Below are 24078 nucleotides of genomic sequence, written 5' to 3'. Positions count from 1 at the left end.
GAGTGGTTGGTGAAAAGACTATGTAACTAATTGAAAAATTAATGTATTTTTAAGAGTTTGCAAATAATAGCTTAGTGCCATATAAACACTTTTCTTACAAGGTTTTCTGCCACACTCCCATCAGACACCAGGGGCAGTCTCCTGTGTCTCCTATGACCATAGCGGCCAATTTTTAATGCGTCTCAGGATCCTTGGTAATAGAGGCAGCAGCAAGTGTAGGAGCCACTAGTCCACAGAGTGAGGATTTTCTTAGCCTAAAAACCTCAATGATAATCTTCTCCAAGTATGAGGCTATTAGGATATAAAAATATCTTTCTATCAGCAGGGGAGCTTTTAATACTCTACACTATGTAGCTGCATCGGATACTACGGATCACCTGTTTAAATTCTGGTTAGGCGATGGCTGCTGTGCGATGGCTTAGGGGTTAGCATTACAGCCTTGCAGAGCTGGGGTTCAAGCCCAAGGTCAACATCTGCAAAGAGTTTGTATGTTTTCTCCATGTCTGCGTGGGTTTCCTCCGTTTTCCTCCCACACTCTAAAAACCTACTGGTAGGTCGATTAGATTGTGAGCCCCATTGGGGACAGGGACTGATTTGGCAATCTCTGTGTAGCTCTGCGTAATCTATGTGTGCTATATAAAAATTATTATTATTCCACTATTAATAATGACATGTGTAAGGGAAGCTGGAGAACACCGGTGTGAACATTGACAGGGGTCTCAGGAGTGAGTGCAGAGAGAAGACTACACCCAATTTCAGAAGGGTGGCACCGCATGTGCACAAATAGTATTAAAAAAAAAAAAACTCACTTGCTAACAATTGTTACTTTAGCCATATATTTGTTAAATCCCTTGTAAATGGAAGAGATTAAACCACATATCTATATCTGAAAGATCACAGAAAATTTAGTTTTTAATGTGTAAACCCAGCCTAATAATAAGGTAAGATAGATGGGGTTAAAAAAGGGCTGTAAAAAGGTTTTGATTTTTTACTTTATAAAATTAACACCCCTCTTCAATTCCCTCTACTCCAAAGTAGCCAAGTATGTTAATGCTGCAGCCATCAAAAGGATGAATGGTACTACGGTCATAACCTCTTAGGGCTCACTCACACGGCTGTTCATGGGGACGTACATGCGGCCGCAAATTTGTGGCCACATAAAGACAGCAAAGGCGGGCCGGCGGCAGTACCGCACACCGCAAAAAGATAGAACATGCTCTATCTTTCTGCGAGTGTGCAACCATGCGCCGCTGTTTTCTATGGAGGGAGGAGGGGTCACCTCCTCCTCACCTCCAGCACACGGCAGGTATACCACATGTGAATAAACCCTAAGTAAGCCTTGGGCGCCTGCTTTTCACCCTGTAAACTATTTTGTAAATGTAAAGATTGTAAAGATTCAAAACCAATAGATTTTTCTTTATCCCCCCTAGTGGTTACCTTTATTTCACTGAAGTTTGAGATGACCTAGATTTCAAGCTGTTTTTCTGACTTTTTTTTTTAAGCTTTGGGTAATGCTATGGGGGTATATAGGCTACCTTTGTTTCCAGATGCATGTACTGGATGGTGAGAATGTTATGATATACCCAGGAGCCCTTCATGTTCTCTATGGATTGCACGTTAATAATATTTCAGCCAATGTGTGAATTTGGTGAAGTGGTCTGTATATCTGTCCTGATCTCCAGTGTCAGCACAGTCCAGCTGCTGCCTTACAGTCTATTACCTGCCAGTGATGACAGCCATGTTTGGGTAGAAGAGGGCACCTGTCATCCCAGCCTAATCCTGTAACAATATGACCTTTTCCAGGGATGCAGGTGAGAATGTACAAGAAACACACAGTTCCACTGAGATAAGGTCTACAAGACAAGCCTGGCTAAGGTGACAGGAGAGACGGATGGAAGGAGCAGCTTTTACTGGAAAGGACCTGACATTTACCTCTTTATAAACGTCTCAGAGTTCACCATTAGAAAGAACAGGTGCAGCAGACACCCACCCGCTTGTAAAATAGACATAATAAGCGTGGGCCACTGGGATAGCACAATGCATAGATCCAAGAAAGTAAGCCTCCAGCTCAGTTATTTAAAGGGGAACCCAAGTATGGAAACCAATATGATAGATCTGCATACAATAATGCTCATAACACTATACATGAATGGGTACAAGGCAGTGAGAAAGTGTAAATAAAATTCTGAAGGATATCCAACATTCTCCGAATACTGGGCGACTGGGCCACACAATAAAACAAGACTGGGGGAGACGAGGACACTTATATTTATTGAAAAAAAGCTGTATTTTTCTTTGTCATTGCCATTTTGACAACCTTGTCTGTCTGTAAATTACACATAACTCACCCATCTGTTCCACTATCTCCGGGGGAAAGACTCTTGAAGCAAAGGCTCTCCTAAAGATGTCCGAGAACTCCTTGTCCAGACCACCTATACCCATCTTCTCAAAGTTCCAGTCTGGATTGATGATGGACTGGCGGTCCTGCTTGGTCTTTGATTTGCCTATTTGTGTTAATTAGAGACATAAATCAGTAAAAAATATCCAGGTAGAAGAGAAATGGACAAAACCAGCATCATCTACAAAGCCTCTGCTCAAACATGACTCAATAAAGATACTGCCAAGTGCAGCTAACCATTGATAACACAGAAGTAGAGAAAATTACATTTCTGATTGCTACTCAGCACAGGACCCTGAGCCCCATGGACAGTGGGAATTCCAGTAGTTAGACCCCACAGATCAGATAGTTAGGACTTCACGTAAAGCAATATTCCACCTCCTAACATTCATAACTTCTCATTTCTCTGGTCTATAGACATACCAGGTACAAGCAATTATATCCCACTATAAATAACACTGTGACTTGGTTCCACCATTCCAATGACCGCTGGAGGGGTCAGCAGTTAGACGTCCACTGTTCACACTCATCCTCCAGATCAAAGATTCATAAACTAAAGGCAGGACACATATTTACAACAATTTTGTTCACTACCCTAGTGTACTTAGCCACAGGAAGAAACTAAAATCAGAGGACAGCCTCTATTTTGCGAATCAAACTCTGCATCCCTTCTGGTTTGGGCCTGCACCAATTAAGTACTGGACATGGCTAACATGATTTTTTTTTGTGGACCACTGTAGATTCACACTTTAAAAAAGCATTGTTCCATAGTAATGATGAAAATACAAGTCTAAAGTAATTAATCATTTATTTTTATCAGTCACAGACATCCAGGCATTCCTTCATTACATATGCTTGCAGAAAAGCTGAGCGGCAACCTATCCAGCCTCCTCTATAGCTGATTAACTGGATCTTTACTGTCAGATTTCTAGCAAAAGTGAAAGTTTTCCCAGGGTACTGTACTTTTGGTTACTTCACTTATTCATTTTTTGTGGAGAAGGTCTATTTATCCTTAAAAAAAATGACTGAAGATTTCTAGTAAGCTCAGGAGTAAAATGACATTACGTGCAACTTATGTGTGACACAACGCCCTCTGCTGGCAGATTGGTGCAACATCTATATTTGTTAATTATGTGTCAACACTGCCACCTACTGGTCAACTGAAATGATTATTAGCATCATACAATGGCTGCCAGTTACAGTAATACAATTCCTCCATTGATACCTCTCCCTTAATGCTGCGGAGACTATTGATCAGTCATTTTTTCCCAGATTTACGAGTGAAAGAAACCATTGAGCTCCACTAGCCCTGGATCCTTCTCTATAACAGCTGACAGGCCTAGTAGTTATGTGGCTGCTGCTTTCATATCTTCTGAATTGACTGTAGAGATGTAGCAGCAAAGCTAAAACAGGCTTCCATCTTCCAGACATGGTGATAAATCTTGACTTCACATTTTTGCCACATTTTGCGAGTTGTGAGATCTCAGCAGTGACAGTACAGGAATAACTTACCTGTGAGGTTCAGGGAGGAGTTGTCGGCCTTCTCAAACACCACCTGACTGTTCCCCACTACCAGACCCGCCTCGATCTGCAGAAAGATAAGGCACATGTGAAATAAGCTATAAGGCAATAAAACATAATACAGTCATCAATGATGGTGTTTGGTGTTCGCTACAAATTAGAAGAATAAAAAGAAAGTGTGTGGAGAATAAAATAAAACAATGGAGATTAGGACATGTTTATTGATGGTGGGGATGGAAATGAAAGGGTTAAAGTCACAGATGTATTATCCTCAATAGCCAAAAAAATAAAGGTAACCACCAGTAGTAGGCAGAATAAGCATATTGAGACTATGAACCATTTTCCTTTCTCAAATGTATCACCTCCATCTTCTGCACCTCATTGCATACTGCCAATACAAAGTCACATGCTATAGCTCCCTCTAGTGGTGGATGATTGCAGCCATAATAACTTGAAGAATTTAATCAAAATCAGGAAAAAAGTTCAAATATCACTATTACCTATTAAAGGGAATCACCACCACCACCACCACCAAGTGTTTTAATATGCAAGCAGCCTCTTGTAGAGAAATATACTGTGATTTGCAACATAATTTTTAGTACCGTTTCTAAGGCTGCATGCACACTGCCGTGTGCTGTGCCGTGATCTGGCCGCACCATTTGTGGCTAGATCACAGACGCCATTGTAGTCATATGGAGGCCAGATACCGTGCGATGAGCAAATTGTGTCTCTCCGCATAAAGATAAAGATAGAGCTGGACCTATTCTTGCTCTGTTTTGCAGCATGGCCGCTCAGCTTCCTGCAAAGAGGGGAAGGGTGAGCAGCGCTCACTATTCCTCTCTCCCCTGGCTTGCGGCTCACTGCATCCGCTACGGTAGTGTGCATGTAGCATGTTAGACCATTTCCAAGGTATTCCCACTTAAATGTGTATGCTAATAAGGAAGTCAGTGCAACAAGGTCATGTCCTCAGCATCTGGATCTCTACTATTTTTTTTTTACATAAACCACTTCCATTTCTCCCAAGAAAGCTCTCCCAAAGCTTCCCACAAGACAAAGCTCCCATTTATCTGACCAAGAGAGTAGTGGTCAAGGCAGGAATAGCAGTCCCCTGGGTGCTGAGTACATGTCCTTAAAGGGAACCTGTCACCAGGGACCTCATTTTCACTAAAAACAGATTGTAAAAACCCTTGACACCAGCAGTGCAAAAATGCCTCTCTGCCTTTTCTAAGCATTTTCATTACAATATAATTGTGTGCTATAACTTACTCTTGCATCCTGACAAAATCCTGGGGTAGTCACAGGGGCTGGGCTTTGATGTGGATGCATTACAAAAAACAACATGTGACCTGTTTGAACTGCAGGCTGTCTCCAGCTTTGTGTTCCTGTACAGCTTGTCCCTCCCCCACTGATGTCAGGCTGACCAGGCTGTGACCTCTGAGAAGGAGCAGGAGGTGGAGCTCTACAGGAGCACAAAGGTGGGGGTTAAGATCTGAGGAGTGAGTAACACAGACAAGCCACATGTTGTTTTCTGGAATGCATCCAAACCAAAGCCCAGCCCCTGTGGCTACCCCAGGAATTTGTGAGGGAGCAAGAGTAAGTTATAACACACAATTATATTGTAATGCAAATGCTTAGAAAAGGCAGAAAGACATATTTGCAATGCAGGTGTGCTAAGCTTCTGCAACATGTCTTTAGTGAAAATCAGGTCCCTGGTGACAGGTTCCCTTTAATGCACCTACTGCTTAATTAAAATATAGATTAAAGTGGGAGTTTTTTAGGAGCATAATAAATTTAATTTTGAATTTGCAATGCATTTCTCTACAACATGCAAGCAACAGATTATACTGCTTGGAGAGGTTGTGTACTCATGACTGCCGTACAGTGGGGCTCTTCTACCACAACACAAGTGAAAGGTGATATCTAAACATTAACATGTGATGTCAGTATACAAGGTCACAGATCTCTGAAGATATCAGCACATGTCAGTGGTACCTTCTGCTTCTTTCCACTGGACTGCTCCCCCTTCAAGATGCTGGGATCCATTGCCTCAATGTCCTTCACAACTAGTCCAAAAAGCTTCTCATTGAAAGTGAACACAAGCTGCACAGGAAAAATAGAGGAATACAGTAAAAGCAGAAAAGTCGAAAAAAGCCACCCAAAACACTTTTTATTCACCGTCCTATACAATTCGTTTAAAAAAAAAACCAAGCCACAAATTATTGTGGACATTTGCAAGCTGCAATACCATGATACAGAAAAAATGGCAGAAATGTATACAAGTAGAGGGAGTTGAATGGACAGGACAAAGATTTCTCTAATTTATTAACTTCAAATTCTAATATGGATTATGTACAGGGTTGTATCCTCAAGACGGCGCGAGTATCCATAACAAATAGAGACTCCTCGTGGATATGACCATATACGTTATCATCAAGGCCGGCGCCAGCACTGGGCAAGTGCCGGGGCCAGGAGCTCCAGGGGGCCCACATAACGGGATGAGGGGGGCTGTACCTAATAAAATCGATAGGGGCTGAAGGGAGATTTTAAAAAAATAACCACAAAGGGTCTGTATATAAAATAACCATGAGTGGGCTGCTTGGGATAATAAACTAGGGAATATTTTAGGGAACAGGAGACTGTTTTTGTTTCTGAATTTTTAATGACTCCACAGTTTGCGGCAAAGTGGCCCATTGACACTCTGTTGCCCAGTGGCCTACTGAACCTAGTAGTGTTATAACAACTTTTTTTTTTTTTGGGGGGGGGGGGGGGAGGGATCCTAAAAATGTCCATATTCACCTGTTGCCCCACTGAGAAGGCCTGGTTATTAAACTGCTGGATAAACTCTCCGGCCATCCTGTCTGTGTCATAGGGGTTGGAGTCCACACTCTTCTTCTGTAGGAAGTCTATCTCAATGGTCATGACTCCAATACACTGCTTGGTCTTGTCAAAGTTGTACACTGCAACTAAAAACACAAAAGAGACAACTTGTTTTGCGGATGCATTTTATAGGTATAGTTCATCATGTGACTTTGCCCTCACTATCTACAGCAGTATTAGTCTGGTAAGTTCAGCTACATTTTTAATAAGTTATAAATTCAGACAACCAATATAAAGAAACAAGTGTGTCCTTGTATAGGTGAGTGGGTACAGTAAGCCCTATTTCTAGCGTCTTATAGATTGACCTCTAGACCAGTGATTTTCAACCAGAGTGCCGTGGCACACTAGTGTGAAGCGACAGATGGTCGGGTGTGCCGCGGGGAAAGTTCCCCAAACTATGGTGCCCCCTGTGTTTTGTTTCCCGGCAATGCGCAGCGATGGGCAGTCACGGCTTCTTACAATGTAGGTGACGTGTACAATAACACATGCGCAAGGTTTGAACCTTGCGCGACAAATGACATCACCGAGGCCGGCGCATCATCCTGAGAGCGGAGAGACTCTCTCATTTGCCCACCGCCAAGGTAATGCCCACCAATAATGCTGACTATATGAGCTTTTGCCTGAGTATATGAACTGTTGGCAGAATACTCAGCATATGAGCTGGTACTTTTAGTACTCCAGCAGTATACTGCATATAACAATGAGATATGCAAAATGAGAAATACTATAGTCATGAGGCTGGAGTACTACAAGTACCATCTCATATGCTGAGTATACGAGCTGGCACTTGTACTCTGAGTGAGTAAAATAAATTTAGAACCTATATTATTAACTATATGTATAATATGACTGTTTTAGTGTAATTTTGTGCTATTTTGGTTGATGGTGTGCCCCTGGATTTTCTAAGTATAAAAAGTGTGCCGCGGCTCGAAAAAGGTTGAAAATCACTGCTCAAGACAATGTTTAAGCCATTGAATGATTCTAAATGCACAAGAAGGTGTTACAATAACAAGAATACATACAATGAGCTTCATATGAGCTCAGCCGATTAGAAGAGATTTAATAAAATGTTAAAAATACCACAGCAGTTGTCTGGTACCATGGGCATGGATAAGAGTTTGGTTTACTTTCCCATGAAAAAGTCCCCCAGTCCCCGGGTTACCTGCCTGGAGCTGTTGTATCTGTCATATACACACACAGGCTGCAGGGGGCGCCAGCACCAGGAAGCACATGGAGCCGCCATTACACAAATTATACAGGCTGTCAGTCAAGCACTAGGGGTGTGGCTGTACCTCCCACTCATGAATAAGCCGGACAGCTTGAATATAATAATTACTCATTGGACATCTCACAGGTCATTTGCATACAGCTTTAGGACCTCATTGCTTTGGTTTACAGGCATGTAGAGGGACAATGAAGGGATAGAGGCAATGCTTTCTAATGGCAGTTTATGAAAATATATATAGATTAGGGGGGTTATTTTGCCTGACGGGTTCTCTTTAAGTTGAATTTGTATAGGTGGGCTCATTTGCATCATTTTAAAAGCCTTGTTTTGGCCAAAACCAGGGCATAGGAATCTAAAAAAGAGCAGATCCTACCAGAGGGGACACACACCAGTATGGCAGTGTGCTTGGTTTACAATTCCTCATCCGGGTGGCAGATGTCCTTTAAGCAGGCGGTGTCAGAAGAGTTACCGTACATGCAATATGCTTAACTTTATAGGACATGGGGGAGATTGTATATAGTGTCCTATCCGCAGGCAACATGTTATGGAGGAGGAACTAAGAAGAGTGTGCATAGTGTCCTATCTGCATGTAATATGATATAAAGCAGGGGAAGCTGAGCAGTCTGCAGGCAGATAGATAAGATGCATGCATAAATATGCTCAGCTCCTCCTGCTCTATAGCAGTGATATCGATAGTGACAGGTTCCCTTCGTCTGTGGCACAATGGATGCTCTCTCTAAAACCTCTTTATTGATGTACTATAAAACCTCTTAATGAATGCACAAGATCGTTCTCACAATTAGCAAAATGGCTTTACAGCGCAATGATTTCTCACAAGGGTCTTTACGCGCACATTACAATCCTGCGCTGTGCCAGAATCCATTTGCTATGTAACTTTAATTCAATGGCAAAGCAGGCAGAGCAAGTAACATCCAGAGATATTAACACTGCATAATCTTATTCAATCTTGTAAAGAGCAGAGGGGCTTCCCGAAAAATGAAGGTGATTAATGTTGACTGCTGGTTCCTCCTCCAATCACTCATTTATCCATTACCCAGGACTTTTTGATTTGTCACAATAGACAGGGAGACACAAGATGAATACTTGGGAAGTTTATGTGGGATCTTTATCGGTCAGACATTTATAGTCGATCCTGCTGGAAAGTCTTTAAATAGGACTTTTCACTGCCCCAAATATATCTCCACATACATGATGTAGGGGCTTGTGTACAGATTCAGGGGCACTTTGAATTTTTCTCCAATCCCCCACCGTAGCACGTTCACAGTACATAATGAAGCTCTTCTCTGACACCATGCACCGCTGATTGGATGGTGTCAGAAGTTTAGCATACTCACACACCCATCCACACACCCGTGCTGCAGCTCCTCCTCTCTGACCATCCTAGACATTGAAAAGTCAGAGATCAGGGCTCATATCTCGGGAATGGTAGGGGCCCCTGAATCAGTACACAAGCCGCTACATCACGGTATGTGGATACCATGTCTGATATATTTGGGGGGTTGAAAGTTCCTCTTTAAGGGAAAAGAAGATTAAAAATTATTGGACTATTTTTTCCACATGGAGTGGTGTGTATTTTTATAATAATTAAATGTTCTATTAACATTTTATAAATAGAGGACACCCTATGTAAAGCAGTGCTCATGCTTCAATGAAGAAAATATTCTGATATGATGTAACTTTGTACAGGCGGTCCCCTAATTAAGAACATACAAACGGACCTCTGGATGTGGGTAATTTGCTGTACTTTAGCCTTAGACTACAATAAAGAGCTATAACAGTGTCTACAGTTAAGCGTTATTGTTAATCCTGGTTCTTATGACAAGCCAACATTTTTAAAATCCAGTTGTCACAGAGACCAAAAAAAAAAAAAAAAAATGTCTGGGGTTACAATTATAAAATGCACTTACATACAAATTCAACTTAAGAACAAGCTTACAGAACCTATCCAATAACTCACCTTTGCAACGTTACCCACAATTTCTCTTCTTACTTTTGTCAGCGGCAGGTCCAGTGCTCACAAGCAGAAACAGTTTTAGTGTGCCCAGACATACATGAAGACTTATTTTCAAACAGTTTTGCTTCCTGATGAGTGTTGGGCAAACCTGGATAGTCCAGATAGATGGAGTAGAGGATGGTTGGTGGATGGCCACCATGTCCCAACAAGGCTGCGAGGTAATCAAGGAGGCGACTGAGTCATGTTTTGGGCCGGAATCAAGGGGTGAGAGCTGGTAGGCCCATTAAGGTTTCCTGAAGGTGTGAAAATGACCTTGAGAAAGTATATATAGTTTCTGACTGCCCCCTTTCTTTCATAGTACAAAAAGAAAAAATCGTGCCTTCCGGTGCAAAATCATCTTCATGCAGGACAATTTACCATCTCTGTGTCATTGTCTGCTATGGGCATAAAAGGAGAGCATCTCATGGTGTGGCCTCCATGTTCCCCTGACCTCGACCCTATAGAGAACCTTGTTGGGCACTGGTGGGCAGGGGGCTGGCTAGCTATAGACAGGGGATTCCAATCTTTTTTTTTAGGTAAAATTAGGTACATCAGCTTATATTCGGTCGGCTTATGCTCGAGTATACACCGTAATTCTTATTTTAATAAATTCACAATTCTGTAGGCTTTAGAGCTCAAATCTCCCAGGATTCCTTGCTTTTCCAGCTTGCACTGAACTTATTACTGGTTTCTGGAAAGAGCAAATCCCACAGACAACAACCTAATGTATGAAGAAGATTTCCCACTACTATAGGAGCTTGGCTGAACTACTGAATTCCGTTAAATAGAAAAGTACTCCCGCACTTCCACGGATATAGATAAAATTTTGGGAGGGTTCATTACCAAAGCCCCTCCATGCTGTAGCTTCACAGGCTGTTACACTGTGTGCTGAAATTTACGCTGCCGCACTGAGATTAGAGAAGTAGGAGGGAAGGGGGAAATACTGAAAAGGAGAAGGCCATGCATAAATATAAGAAGATTACCACAGTTACAGTATCTGGATCTATCAGTAAGTGTTCCTAGTTTATCATGATGGATTAGAGTTTCATAGTTTATATGGTTGAAAAAAGACACTTGTCCATCAAGTTCAACCAAGGAAGGGAAGGGATTGGATGAGGAAGGGATTTAGGAGAAAAAAATTCTATATAACATTACCATCAATGTTATTTAGGTGTAAAAAGGCATATAGACCCTTCTTGAAGCTCTCTGCTGTCCCTGCTGTGACCAGCGTCTGAGGCAGGCTATTCCACAGATTGACAGTTCTCATAGTAAAAAAGCCCTGTCGCCTCTGGTGATTAAACCTTTATTTCTCCTAACTGAGACAGTGCCCCCTCGTCTTTTGATTTGATTTAATCTAAAACAACTTAACACCATATTTTTTGTATGGACCGTTCATGTATTTATATAAATTAATCATGTCGCCTTGTAGTTGTCTCTTTTCCAGACTAAATAAATCTAGTTGTTTTAATCTTTCCTCATAACTAAGACCCTTTATACCCCTTATCAGTTTTGTGGCTTTACGTTGAACCCTCTCCAGCTCCAGGGCATCCTTTTTATGGACCGGTGCCCAGAACTGGACAGCAGATTCCAGGTGAGGCCGAACCAATGCCTTGTATAGTGGTAATATTACATCCCTATCACGAGAGTCCATACCACTTTTGATACATGACAAGATCCCACTAGCTTTAGAGGCAGCTGATTGACATTGCATGCTGTTATTCAATTTATGATCTACTAGTACACCCAGGTCCTTCTCAACAAGGGACTCTCCCAGATTTACTCCCCCAAGGACATATTTTGCCTTTGGATTATTGGCCCCCAGGTGCATAACCTTACATTTATCCACATTAAACCTCATTTGCCAAGTGTATGACCAAACATTCAGTGTGTCCAAGTCACCCTGCAGCCTATGAACATCCTCCATAGACTGTATTACACTACACAGTTTGGTGTCATCTGCAAAAATAGACACGGTGCTATTAATTCCTACCTCTATAAATATATATTTTGATGGTATATTTCCTATAATAATAAAAAGCCAGTGAATTATGGACTAGCAGGCGAGTTATAGATCTATCCATATATCTATTAATAGGTCTATACATGTGATGATCCAGAAGATTTATTCTTCCAGACACAAGCCAATACACAACATTTTTACAGAACAATGAATAAGAGATCCGGCAGCTGAGAGATCACGGAAAGTGTGAAATACAATGTAGCATGAAGATGTCAATCTGTTCAGCGGGCGATTCTTCTATAGTTATATCACCATGGTAACCAGAATCTTCTCATCCCCCCCGCCACGAGATGATGTCTACAAAGTACTGACTCCCCCGGGTTATTTCAGACAACGAGCAAAAACCTAGTGTAGGCTATAACTCATATACTTATTACTGAGGAGCTGTGGTTTCTATGACAACAAGAGTTAATTTATTTCTATACATTATTTATATGCACACAGTTCTACTGTCTCCTTATGTTATGTTTTGGTACATGGCAACTCCTTTCTGTCTACAGGAGGAGGATTAACACATTTAGGTAACCCCTTAACCCGTTCACTATGTGGTAATGACCTGAATCGGGCTGTGGCTAAGTAGGATGGGTCGTGCCACAGGAGGAGCATACAGTGCCGCACTGCACATAGGCATATACACACAAATCACATCAGACGTATGGGCTGGAGCAGAGAAAAGATCCTTAAAGTCACCACAATGTGTGCAGGAGCCTGGTCTGGACAGGGATGAGCATTAACAAGTTTACACAGGGTTAATGACAGGACATTGGGGGAAGACTCCTTGGAGATATAAGCCGGGGCTGAGGAGTATTGATCTGCATAGAGATAACATGTATAGCTGCTGATTGATTCACAAGGGATAAGAAATGTCCCTGGCGCCAGAATACAGTGGCATATGGCTGGGCTCAACACAAGCATCACCCTGTGTGCCCCTCAAGACAGTGACAAGACATTAATGTGTCACTATTTAATGCATCATTATTCTCCCATCCTACATTGTAACAGGATTTGTTCTCCACAAGATGTAGATGCAGTGTCATCATAAGATCTGCAGGTGCAGCAATGCTGAATATTATGGTGTTATTATAGGTTTTGCTAAATGTCATCTTACGCCTTGTTATCAGCCAGTTTAGGACCAGCATTGTAGCTGCCTACAGGATAACCATTACATACCGTCCAACCTATGAATCACTTCTTGGTGCTGTGTTTGCTACAGAATTGTCCAACTTGCAAACAAACCTATACTGTTCCCCTGAGTGAGAACACAGCCAGTTGTAGGAGGGAAAAGGGGTGAGCACTCCTCACCCATCCTTCTCCATTAGGAAGCGTGTGCTCATCTGGGTGCCACAAGCGTCTATGGGGGCTGAATGTATGTATCTGAAATCACAGCAGCCTCCAAGGAAAATGGGGTGGAGTAGAAGTGATTTCATGTGGTACATTTTGCAAATGGGTGGGTAAAGGACCTTAGATGACATCACCCTGGTCACATGACATAAAGTGCTGAATGTTGAGAAGGTGGCTTAGGACATGGGGGGGGGGGGGGGGGAGCTGTTGGACTTGCCCGAGCAGAACACCCCCCACCGACTCAATCAATCTCGCTGCATGCCAGGTAAGATTATAAAGTTGATTTTATCGGGATGTCAGTTACTTAATAGGGTTCAAAGGCAACATCTCACTGGCTGTATTTGTGAAAAATGTGGGGACAGGTTCTCTTTAAAGCGCAACTACAATGTTTTTTTTTTTTCACAATAGCTCTTGGGAACAACTTTGCCTATTATCTTGATTACCCTTGTGCAGCAGTTTGGTGTGGCCCTGCAGTAGAATTGCCTACTAGATGTGCTGATTTCTCCTTTGATTCCGTACAGTTGTTTTGATGTGTTTTATTCACAGAGTAGATAAACTATTAGCCCTTAGTACAGACTATACACTTCATGTAACATTTTCACTGCTGGTAGCTACTACTTATTAAATGCTGCATGTTCCTTCATGTAGGAACCTTACTGGATATGAATTATTGAACGAAAAAACACAAGACATCATGTGAACTATCGAATGGTGAGGGAATAATTCTAGCAGCAGAAGGATGGGTTTGAATAAGGGGCACCATGAAATTACTTGAGAGTCCTAGGAAAGTGGGTGGGTCAGTAGTGTTTGTTATAACGGTTTTTGAAGACAGGTGTTCTTTAACTGGTTCACGACCGCCTGCCGTGTATTCACGGTGGCGGTCGGGTCCCCCTGCATAGCTGGTAAGTATTTGCTGCATATTGCAGACTTACCGGTAACACCCGCGATTGGTGCTAGCAAAGCTGTGTTATCGCGGCGATCCGTTTCCATGGTAGTCTTCCGAAGACCCAAGGCTATTTCGTTTTAACCCCTTCATTACAATGTGCTGATAGCACATTGTAATGAATGAGGAGGAAAATCCCCATATACTGCCATACTGTGGTATGGCAGGTATATGATAGGACCGATCAGACAACCTAGGGTTAAAGTACCGTAGGGAGTCTGAAAAATAGTAAAAAGAAAAATAAAAAAAAAAAAGTTAAAAAAATTATAATAAAAAAAAAACCTAAAAATTCAAATCACCCTCCTTTCCCTAGAACTGACATAAATAAACAGTAAAAATCATAAACACATTAGGTATTGACGTGTCCGAAAATGCCTGATCAAAATATAGTAACGGTTTTTCAATGCGTTTAACCCCGTAATGGAAAATAGCGCCCAAAAGGCGAAAATGGCACTTTTTTGCCATTTTGAAAAATATAAAACAAATCTATAAAAAGTGATCAAAAGGCCGTACAGTCCTAAAAATGATATCATTGAAAAAAAACTATCAAATGTTGCAAAAAATTACACCACCCACAGCTCCGTACACCAAAGTATAAAAAAGTTATTAGCGCCAGAAGATGGCAAAATAAAAAAAAAATTTTGAACAGGAGGTTTTCATTTTTGTAAATGTATGAAAACATTATATAACCTATACAAATTTGGTATCCCCTTAATCGTACCAACCCAAAGAATAAAGCAGACATGTCATTTGGAGCGCACAGTGAAAGCCGTAATATCCAAGCCCACAAGAAAACGGCACAAATGCATTTTTTCACCATTTTCACTGCATTTGGATATTTTTCCCCGCTTCCCAGTACATGGCATGGAATATTCAATACCATCACTATAAAGTGCAATTTGTTACACAGAAAACAAGCCGTCACACAGCTCTTTACGTGTAAATATAAAAAAGTTATAGATTTTTGAAGGTGGGGAGTGAAAAATGGAAATGAAAAAACAGGAAAGGGCCCGGTCCTTAACCAGTTAAAACATTCGATTGTTAGTTCAGAACCTTGGACAGTTTACTAGACCTCACTGCATCATACTGCAGTTAGTTTTTGCTGTCCTTGGCACTTTCTTTTCTAGAAATGGACCATGGTGACATTGCAATAGACTCAAGTACTTGGAGAGATCTGACCCTTGTCTTGGCTCACAACTACAACATTCTAAATCTGTAAAATGTCAAAATCAATCATCAGCTTGGATTAGGGATGCAACAGCTCATGTACTCAGCTATACTATTACTGAATATTCTTCTATAAAAGGTGTATGAGATACCTGTACAAGGACATATAGCCACTCTTAAAAGTGGACCCATCAGGATTTACAAATTCAATTAATTAAATCTCTGAATTGCTGAGATTTTCTCTTTAATTAAAAATCAAAAGAACAGCTCTTAAAATAAATGACTGGATCCCGTGTGTACATCTGACAGATGGTTAGCAGTGAAATCAAATCAAACTACCAAAGGCGAATATATCTGATCGATATCATAAACTGATCTACAAATCCAGGACCACGCTCTGTAGAAGCGATCACCTTGTCCGGCCTCCCCTGAATGTGAAAGGAGGATTTGCAAAGCCATCTGCTACCCGCAAACTGCTCATCACAAGCTCCACATGGGCACTGCCATATGTCCGGAACTGCGGCCATTCGGGGGCTAATGCTCTGAGCACCAGGTCGTTTGTTTATAATCAAGATCTGCTTCACTGCTGGTCCTGCTTTCACCTCATCAGCGGACAGATTACAGGTTATAATCTCTACATAACATGGTACTGCTACGCTGCACATGTTAGGGAGGAGGCTGCATCATATAATATTGGAAACAAGTATTCTGCATAACATTTCAGAAACATCACTGTAAATTATCATGTGTCTGCTTCTTCTTTCCCAGGACCAAGGGAGAGACGCTCCTGAGAGATGGCCTGTCCAGGAATAGATATTGCTGGTCAATTCTTCTGATTATCAATACCAGATTGGTGGGGGTCTAACACCATGATGACTGGATCTGTACAGGATGCTGAGCTGAAAGTGGAGAGCTCTATACTCTAGGAGTAGGAGACCGTCTGAATACAGACACCCAACTTACAGACGGACCCCTTTGCCCACTCTGATCTCTGATGAAGCTCTCTGGATGCTTTACTATAGTCCCAGGCTGCAATAATCAGCTGTAAAGTGTCTGTAATGAGGTTTTATTGATAATCCTTCTTCCTATTACAACACTAAATTTTGAAAATCCAATTGTCACTGGGACAGAATTTGTTTCTGGATGTATAATTATAGAATATATAGTTCCTACTTACACACAAATTCAACTTAAGAACAAACCTAAAAGAACCTATCTAGTATGTATCCAGTGCCTGTAACGGCTATTACAGCCCCACAAGTCCAGATGTTGGATATCCACTGAACTCAATCCAAGAAGAGGTCATCAACTTGCTTTTACATAAATATTCCAAAGTACAAATTGTGCTCCTGATATTTACTGATGTAAATATGAACATTTAATCAAAGGTTTGCCGCTCATGCAGATGCTCTAGCGGGGATTTCAGCCTGAAGAGCTTTCCGCTATTTGCAATAAACTGTTGTACAGCCCCTTCCCTCTGCTCTTCAGGCTAAAAGACCAGGCCTGAGTACTTGCAAAAGAGACGCAGAGCTGAATTATATCTTCACTTATCACAGTCCTGTCATTACTAACAACATACACAAAGGTCAAGTTACACAGATCTCCAGGGCTTCGGCTTTATATGGCCAATACTGACGGATTCTATGAAAGGGTCTAGTTTCACCATCATACTTCCATTCAATATGACTTGCTATTGCAAAAGCATGTTATATAGATGTATCGTAGCCCAATTAGTTTGAGTCATTGTGGACTGGATGACAGATGGGTGACAATCCCTCTACTGGCATTGAAATTTCCAATTTTCGTTCTGACCAGAAAACTGAAAAGTGGATATGATACTACAGTAAACATCTGCTTTGGTAGGGTTTAATGTGCCGCCATACCGTTCACACAAAGCTGAGCATACAGCTACAGTATAATACCCCAGAGAGGATCTATTCAATTCATAAATAAGGCTCTACCCCTCCAACCGCTGGCTAACAGGCTAATAAAATATCAGCATTAAGCTAAGGGAGCAGGGGCATCAGAGGGATTATTTATAGTATGTAGAGACGCAGTAAATTCCCCAGCGCCTCAATTATTCAATGCGGCCGGAAACTGCCTTCTGGTTCACTAAGGCAAAGACAGGAGGATTAATGCAAGGGAGCTATCAAATGACTGACATACTGTAATTCTCTGTGCTTCAGATATTAAAGCCATAGTAATACACATGTGACATGTAAACAGCCGTAAGCCATTTATTTCCTGGATATGTAATAAAACACCATTTAACAGATATAAAAAATACAACTAATATATAATATATAGTATAATATTCAGACCAAAGTTTTACCGCTTTCTGTAATCCATCCTAGATTAAATTTATTTCTCACCTCAGGACCTACAACTATGAGGTCCCTTGACCATATCTCAGAAGAAATAAGTTTAAAGTGGGCGAAAGTTTTGGATCTCCATATCCCCAGCCAACGCTCGTTTATCCTCTACCGGGATATGGCAAATAACTAAACAAAATAGGTGTCAAGGTACCTCCTGTTTTCTGATATGTGAGAGTCTCATAGATAGGACCACCATATATTGTAGAGTTAAGACATAAATGCCCAATTTGCTCTGCTAAGGACCAAACGCCATGGCAATCTTTAAGAAGAATGTTGGGTGCCCAGCTGTCACACTACATTCCATTCAATGAGTAGTGAAGAATTTGGAAGGGTCACATGGTACCTCCCTCACTTACTGCACCACTTCCGTTTACTGAGGCTCCATTTTTTCTGCTGCATTTGATTCTAGGGCGTCTCATGAGACCATAGAAAACATTAGCCAATCATTGGACCCACCTCATTGGCTCTGGGGCTGCAATTAGACACCCAGGAATCAAGTAAAGAAGGGGCCAAAAGTGTAAGTACTGGAGTGGTAGGGGAGCAGGGACTGGTCGGTAACATACACAGACAATCAATTGAAAAAAAATTATAACATAGAAGATGTGCCTGTAGGTATCCAAAGATTTTTAAAGCCTTCAGAATCTCCAATGGAGAACAGAACGTTCACAGCTGCCTCTCCATCCAGATGGATTTTTTTTGATTAGTGGATGTCTAAGCATTAAGACCTCTGTCAGTAATAGGACACAAAGAACTGAATAAATCCCACATTCAGTTCCAAGTGTTCATTACGTGTGCAGCAATCCTTACTGCAGTTAATACATATTTTGCAGTGTCCCCCCACAGATGATTTCTTTGCAACCAAACTCCCAAATCATGTACATCGATCCACTGATCACACACATATATCAGGCACATATATGCGCCTCAGGTTAAGTTTCATCCATACAACTAATGGTCTGTTGAAGAGTTCCATGTTTAGTGAGAACACAATATTCTTACCTTCCACCTCTTGGCCAATAGAGAGACCTGCCCATTTCCTCTATAGAAGAAGCATGACAAAGAAAAAGAATAATACTTTGCATTAGTAACATGATATGGTTTAGCTACACAGAGAAATATCCTCAGGGACTTTCAAACTCTTCAAATTTCATGTTTCGGAGCGATGCGACCCACCATTACTATGGAGCAGCAATCACACATGGGTACCACAGCTCCATTCAACTCCACAGGACTGACAGAGAAAGTTGGATATAACATCCAGATATTGTCCCAGTCACAAAGCCATTGGGTGTAGAGTGGTAGTGTGCATGCATCATGACCGCTCTATTCAAAGTGAAGGGCAGGATGTCCATTCTTTTGATCCATGGTGATCCCGGCAGACTAAACTAAGTCATCATAAATTTATCTTCTATTCTGTAGACTGCTAAATGTAGACCTTGTAGGGGTAACACAATGTAACAGCATAATTATCTTACTGCAGAATTAACAAAACAGAAAGAGACTGATAAAGCTTGAACAAAAAGAACTAAAGAGCTTCCAAATGGGTTCTTTTGTGTCCCCAAGGAACACGAAATATGGGCGTCTTACCTGTGGGAGGCTGAAAGCAATATTTCCCGGCAGGACAGTGTGGTGGGTCTTCACGGTGAAGATATAACGATGGTTTGGGGATGTCCTTATGACCACATGTCTAGAAATAAACCATGGGTGTATTAATAACAAGAATAATCGCTCAACATGATAGCTTTGATGGTGCTTTATTGATGAAAATATGGGCTACTGCATTAGCTACTACTAAGGAGGTGCCTGCAGATGCTTGATCATCTTCTAAAAATCCCTCCACATCAAAGCCCTTACCGCAGAGATTCTAGAAGAGGAACTTTCCTTTTTTTGTATAGGTTTTTAAAGTACTGGAAAGTCTATTCTTGAGGATTCCAACAGTTACTATCAGAAAAATGATCACCTCAGCAAATAAATGTCTCACTTTATGAGTTTGGAGGCTAGCTTAGCATTTGCAGGAAGAAGTGTGGTTTTATCGTAAGTGTTCTCCGGAAGATGAGAACTTGTGATTGCTGCTTATGTGCTAATGAGCAGGGGTTGGCTTCTCCGCATTCAGGAATCCTCCATAATTATCCCAAATTGTTAACAACACTTCTCACAGCTGAGCAGAGTCTTCTGTAAATGTTCTGATCCAACTGACTTCCCTATGAAGCCTGGCTGGTTTGGAAAACCAAATTATGCAAACTCTGTTCTGACCCCCGTCTGCTCAAAATCACAGATGATCATCTTTTTTTAGTATTTGACCCCTGTAACAAAGCCAATGGTCCACCGATACGAGTTATCAGCATTCCATTTTAAAAATAAAAAGTCCAATCAAACTCCTAGCCCTTAAGATGTCAAGACCTCCATAGAGTTGTATTACAAGTCTTCACTGCTAATCCAAAAAAAAAAAAAAATAGTAACCTGGATTTCTCTGCATGTTCCTGTAAAAAATGTATAGAAGTAAAGCTGCTCAAACACATTATCTCAAAGGGGATAAGGGATTTGACTATTGGGACCCCACTGAACAGGGGTACCTTTCTCACGACTACGGGGAGAGACTAGAAACTGCTGAGCATAGTCTTGGCTATATCTGACACTTTCATAGCCCCAAATGGGAGTTCCAGTGATACCAGGGTACTGTGCTTTGCAATTTCCAACAGTCCTATACGATCGAATGGAGCATCAGGGTTCATACTCGACCTGCCGCTCCACTCATGATAAGTGGGGGTCGCAACAATTGGGTCTCCGCTAAACAGATTGTAATAGTAACAGCAGATGGGTGACCTGGCCGATGCACTACATGGTCTATACTCACTGTCCAGACTGGAAATCCTTCTCATTTACCACAGCGCAGTTTGTGAGGGAGAGCTCGTCTGTAGGGCATCGCGCTGCTTGCATAGTCTGTAGAAGAAAAAAAAAATCAACTTAATTACAACCCAACAACAAGATGAACCCAACAATTATGTCTGATCCTCGGGGGGCAGAACAATTACATCTGTCAATACTTGGACCAGTGTTGTTGACTTTGAGAGAAGCTTCACCTTCAAAACCATTTTACTTCATTGTCCTAATACACATAAAGTAGAATGATAACTTGTTTCTCCTATTGTTTTGCGAATATAGCTTTCATGGAGTCTGCGGGATAATTACCATATGTACTCGAGTATAAGCGTAGTTTTTCAGCACAAAAAATGTGCTGAAAAAATCCTAACTCGGCTTATACTCGAGTCAGAGAAAAAAATGTGAACTCACCTTCTATATACTACAGGGGACTGGCAAGCTATATACTACAGGGGACTGGCAAGCTATATACTGGGGAGGCTGTGACCAATGCATTTCCCACCCTCAGCTTATACTCAAGTCAATAGGTTTTCCATTTTTTTGTGTCAAAATTAGGGGTCTCGGCTTATACTCAAGTAATACAGAACCTTTTGCCATGGATTTTCTGTTGGGAATCCCTGTGGAAATACTGCTCCACCATTGAAAGCAACTGGAAGGCATGTGAGCAATGAGACATGGGGCATTTTGGACAAAACCAGCACAGTCTTTCTCTGGCATGTTAGATGATGAATGTATAAAAATGTCGAAATACGGAATATTAAAGTAAATGCATTGGAAAGCCTCATGGCGAATTATGACCATCTGAAAATCTGGGTCAAATACGGTTGTGTGAATGGTTATACAATGGATATCCAGAAGGCAGATGATGAGAGTGATCAATGGAAGCACAGGTACAGGATAATAATAATAATAATTCTTTATTTATATAGCGCACACAGATTACACAGCGCTGCACAAAGCTTGTCAAATCAGTCACTGTCCCCAATGGGGCTCACAATCTAAACAACCTAACAGTATGTTTTGGAGTGTGGGAGGAAACCGGAGTACCCGGAGGAAACCCACACAAACAAAGAGAGAACTTACAAACTCTTTGCAGATGTTGACCTGGGTGGGATTCAAACCCAGGACCCCAGCGCTGCAAGGCAGAAGTGCTACCCACTCAGCCACCGTGCCGCCCTGGATGACCACAGGGGCTGTACAACATGGGTAGAGGCAAGTTGTGCACCTCACTACTGCGTTAAATATAAGATATTTAGGAAACGTCTTTAGAGAGCAGGCCATTACTGCAGCCAAGCAGTGACATGGCAATTCATATCCATAGCCAGTCTGTGTAATGTAGGATATGAAATGAGGGCCCTAGACGCAGGACTTGTCTCAAATTTTTTTAACCCATTCAGCTTCATTTAATCACTGGCTAGGCTACCGCATCCTATACTACTGTAAATTAATGTAATAAGATTGGCCATCTGCCAGTAAATTTCATCTTCAGACTGTGAATCTGCTGAGACAAGCACTTCTATATATTTGTAGTGGTGTCATATATTGTTCCAGTAAGTTACACATAAAAGCATAACCCCCTCAACTATGAGGGTCTCTTCTTAGCAATACTACCAACATGTTACTATGACATTTCAGAAGTTTTAGAAAATTTGTTTTACATAGTAAAGTCCCCACCATGCAGCCATATAAACCCTTTACCAGACTGTGTATTAAAAGAAAGGTCCCATTTAATCTGTGGATAAGGGATTAATAAGCTATCTATAGGTTATCAGATGCTCCATAGGGACAGACACATTGTACATATTCTCCACTATGGGTGAGCAGGGACCCTTTCATATCGGACTTTAATAATTTGGCATATGAAAATACATTGTCTAAACTGAAATCAAAGTGTGTTGGAAAAATACATATTTTCAGAATGTCCGATTAGAACATGTGGACAAGATACAAGAATCCATGAGAACAGGGCATGTATGAAGGACAGGATTAAAGCAGAAATATTAGATCCTTCTATCTGCAGAAGAGTGAACTGCAAATCTCCCCGCTACCTCTCTATGGATGTACATGTATGACAGGTGTGGAGACTTACACCACGATCCCCCTGATGTACAAGCAGGGGTCATCCTCATAAGCAGCAAAACATCACGTACATGGCATTGACACATGAACAATAATGCTCGGCTGTCATCGGTTCTCCGCCACGATCCATCATGGCATTATTTGTCTCTATCTGCACAAACAAGCTTACTGCTCTATAGAATATGTGACAGCTGCAGACATTTGACATTCAGAAGAAACTCAACTACACCAGGGGTGTCAAACTCCTTTTCACTGGTGAACACATCAGTCTTGATGGTATCAAGCAAAATAAACCAGGGATACTTACTCATAGATCCAGGCACTGTTATGGAGGTAATCTTTTTATATTTGCTATCCATGGCCTCTTTCCTTCTAAAACTTATGCTATTGAGCATGAGGGGCTCACCAGAGCCTCTTGGTGCTGCTCTCCCCTCCCTCCTCCTTCTGCCTGTGTAATCTAGCAGCAGCAGGAAGTGAGGAGACCTGCTCATTGTAACAGCCTGTGAAGCTACAGGCACTGATACAACCCCCAGAGCGCTTCAGTTTAATTAGCACGATTTTAAAATTCGATTTTAGAAAAGTAGGAGGCCAGGAATAACAAATATAAGAAAATTACCACAGTCACAGTTCATGGCCCCCTCTCTCTGTAGCTCATTCCCATAAAAAAAGGAAACCAAAAAAAGAAACCAAAACAAATACTTACCTTTCCGCACTCTGAAGCGGAAGCAGTCCCCTAAAGCCGTCAGATACAGTACTGACCAAAAGTTTGGACGCACCTACTCATTCAAAGAATTTGGGATGGATATGGCCCACAGGCCTTGTGTTTGACACCCGTGAACGTAAGATTTTCCTTATGACACCATTCTGTCTGGCCATAAGCCATTTGGTTTCTTTTGTAGTAAGGTATGTTATAATGAATCTATGCCATTTACCTAAACGTTCTGTTTCCATTCAGTCTACTGCTAGTTAGTATTCCATTTGTCTAAAGACTGCTGCTCAGCAGGGAAGTGTTTGCTCCAGCCAGTTGTTTAATAAGCATCTCTTGGCCACTAACAGGGTGATATGTACAATAGGTGCGAGCGGTTCTCTGGTCTCCTCAGCTGCATCCAGCGCTGCTATTGAGTAAAAGAGCAGAGCTAAGGATTGTACCAGTAGAGTGACAGAATAGGCCATTTCTATTTGGTTATGAATTTGTGGCCAGAAAGGCTGTATAGCAGGACAGGCCCATTTGGTGAGGT

General features: G+C 41.5%; 1 protein-coding gene across 1 annotated transcript in view; it reads right to left on the bottom strand.

The window, feature by feature from the left end:
* NSF (N-ethylmaleimide sensitive factor, vesicle fusing ATPase) overlaps positions 1-24078 on the bottom strand; it is a 47742-nt gene that overhangs the window by 12493 nt on the left and 11171 nt on the right. Inside the window, exons 2-8 of the mRNA XM_072111137.1 lie at positions 20736-20821; positions 19469-19568; positions 18881-18920; positions 6716-6882; positions 5912-6019; positions 3911-3986; positions 2349-2504 (exon numbers count right to left, since the gene is read on the bottom strand). Coding sequence (XP_071967238.1) covers positions 2349-2504; positions 3911-3986; positions 5912-6019; positions 6716-6882; positions 18881-18920; positions 19469-19568; positions 20736-20821 — 733 coding nt within the window. The remainder of the gene's footprint in view (positions 1-2348; positions 2505-3910; positions 3987-5911; positions 6020-6715; positions 6883-18880; positions 18921-19468; positions 19569-20735; positions 20822-24078) is intronic.

This window comes from Engystomops pustulosus, chromosome 6, assembly GCF_040894005.1.
Source record: "Engystomops pustulosus chromosome 6, aEngPut4.maternal, whole genome shotgun sequence".
In the NCBI taxonomy this organism is placed as follows: domain Eukaryota; kingdom Metazoa; phylum Chordata; class Amphibia; order Anura; family Leptodactylidae; genus Engystomops; species Engystomops pustulosus.
The sequence above is the reverse complement of the archived record's forward strand: the minus strand, read 5'-3'. Positions and strand labels throughout refer to the sequence as shown.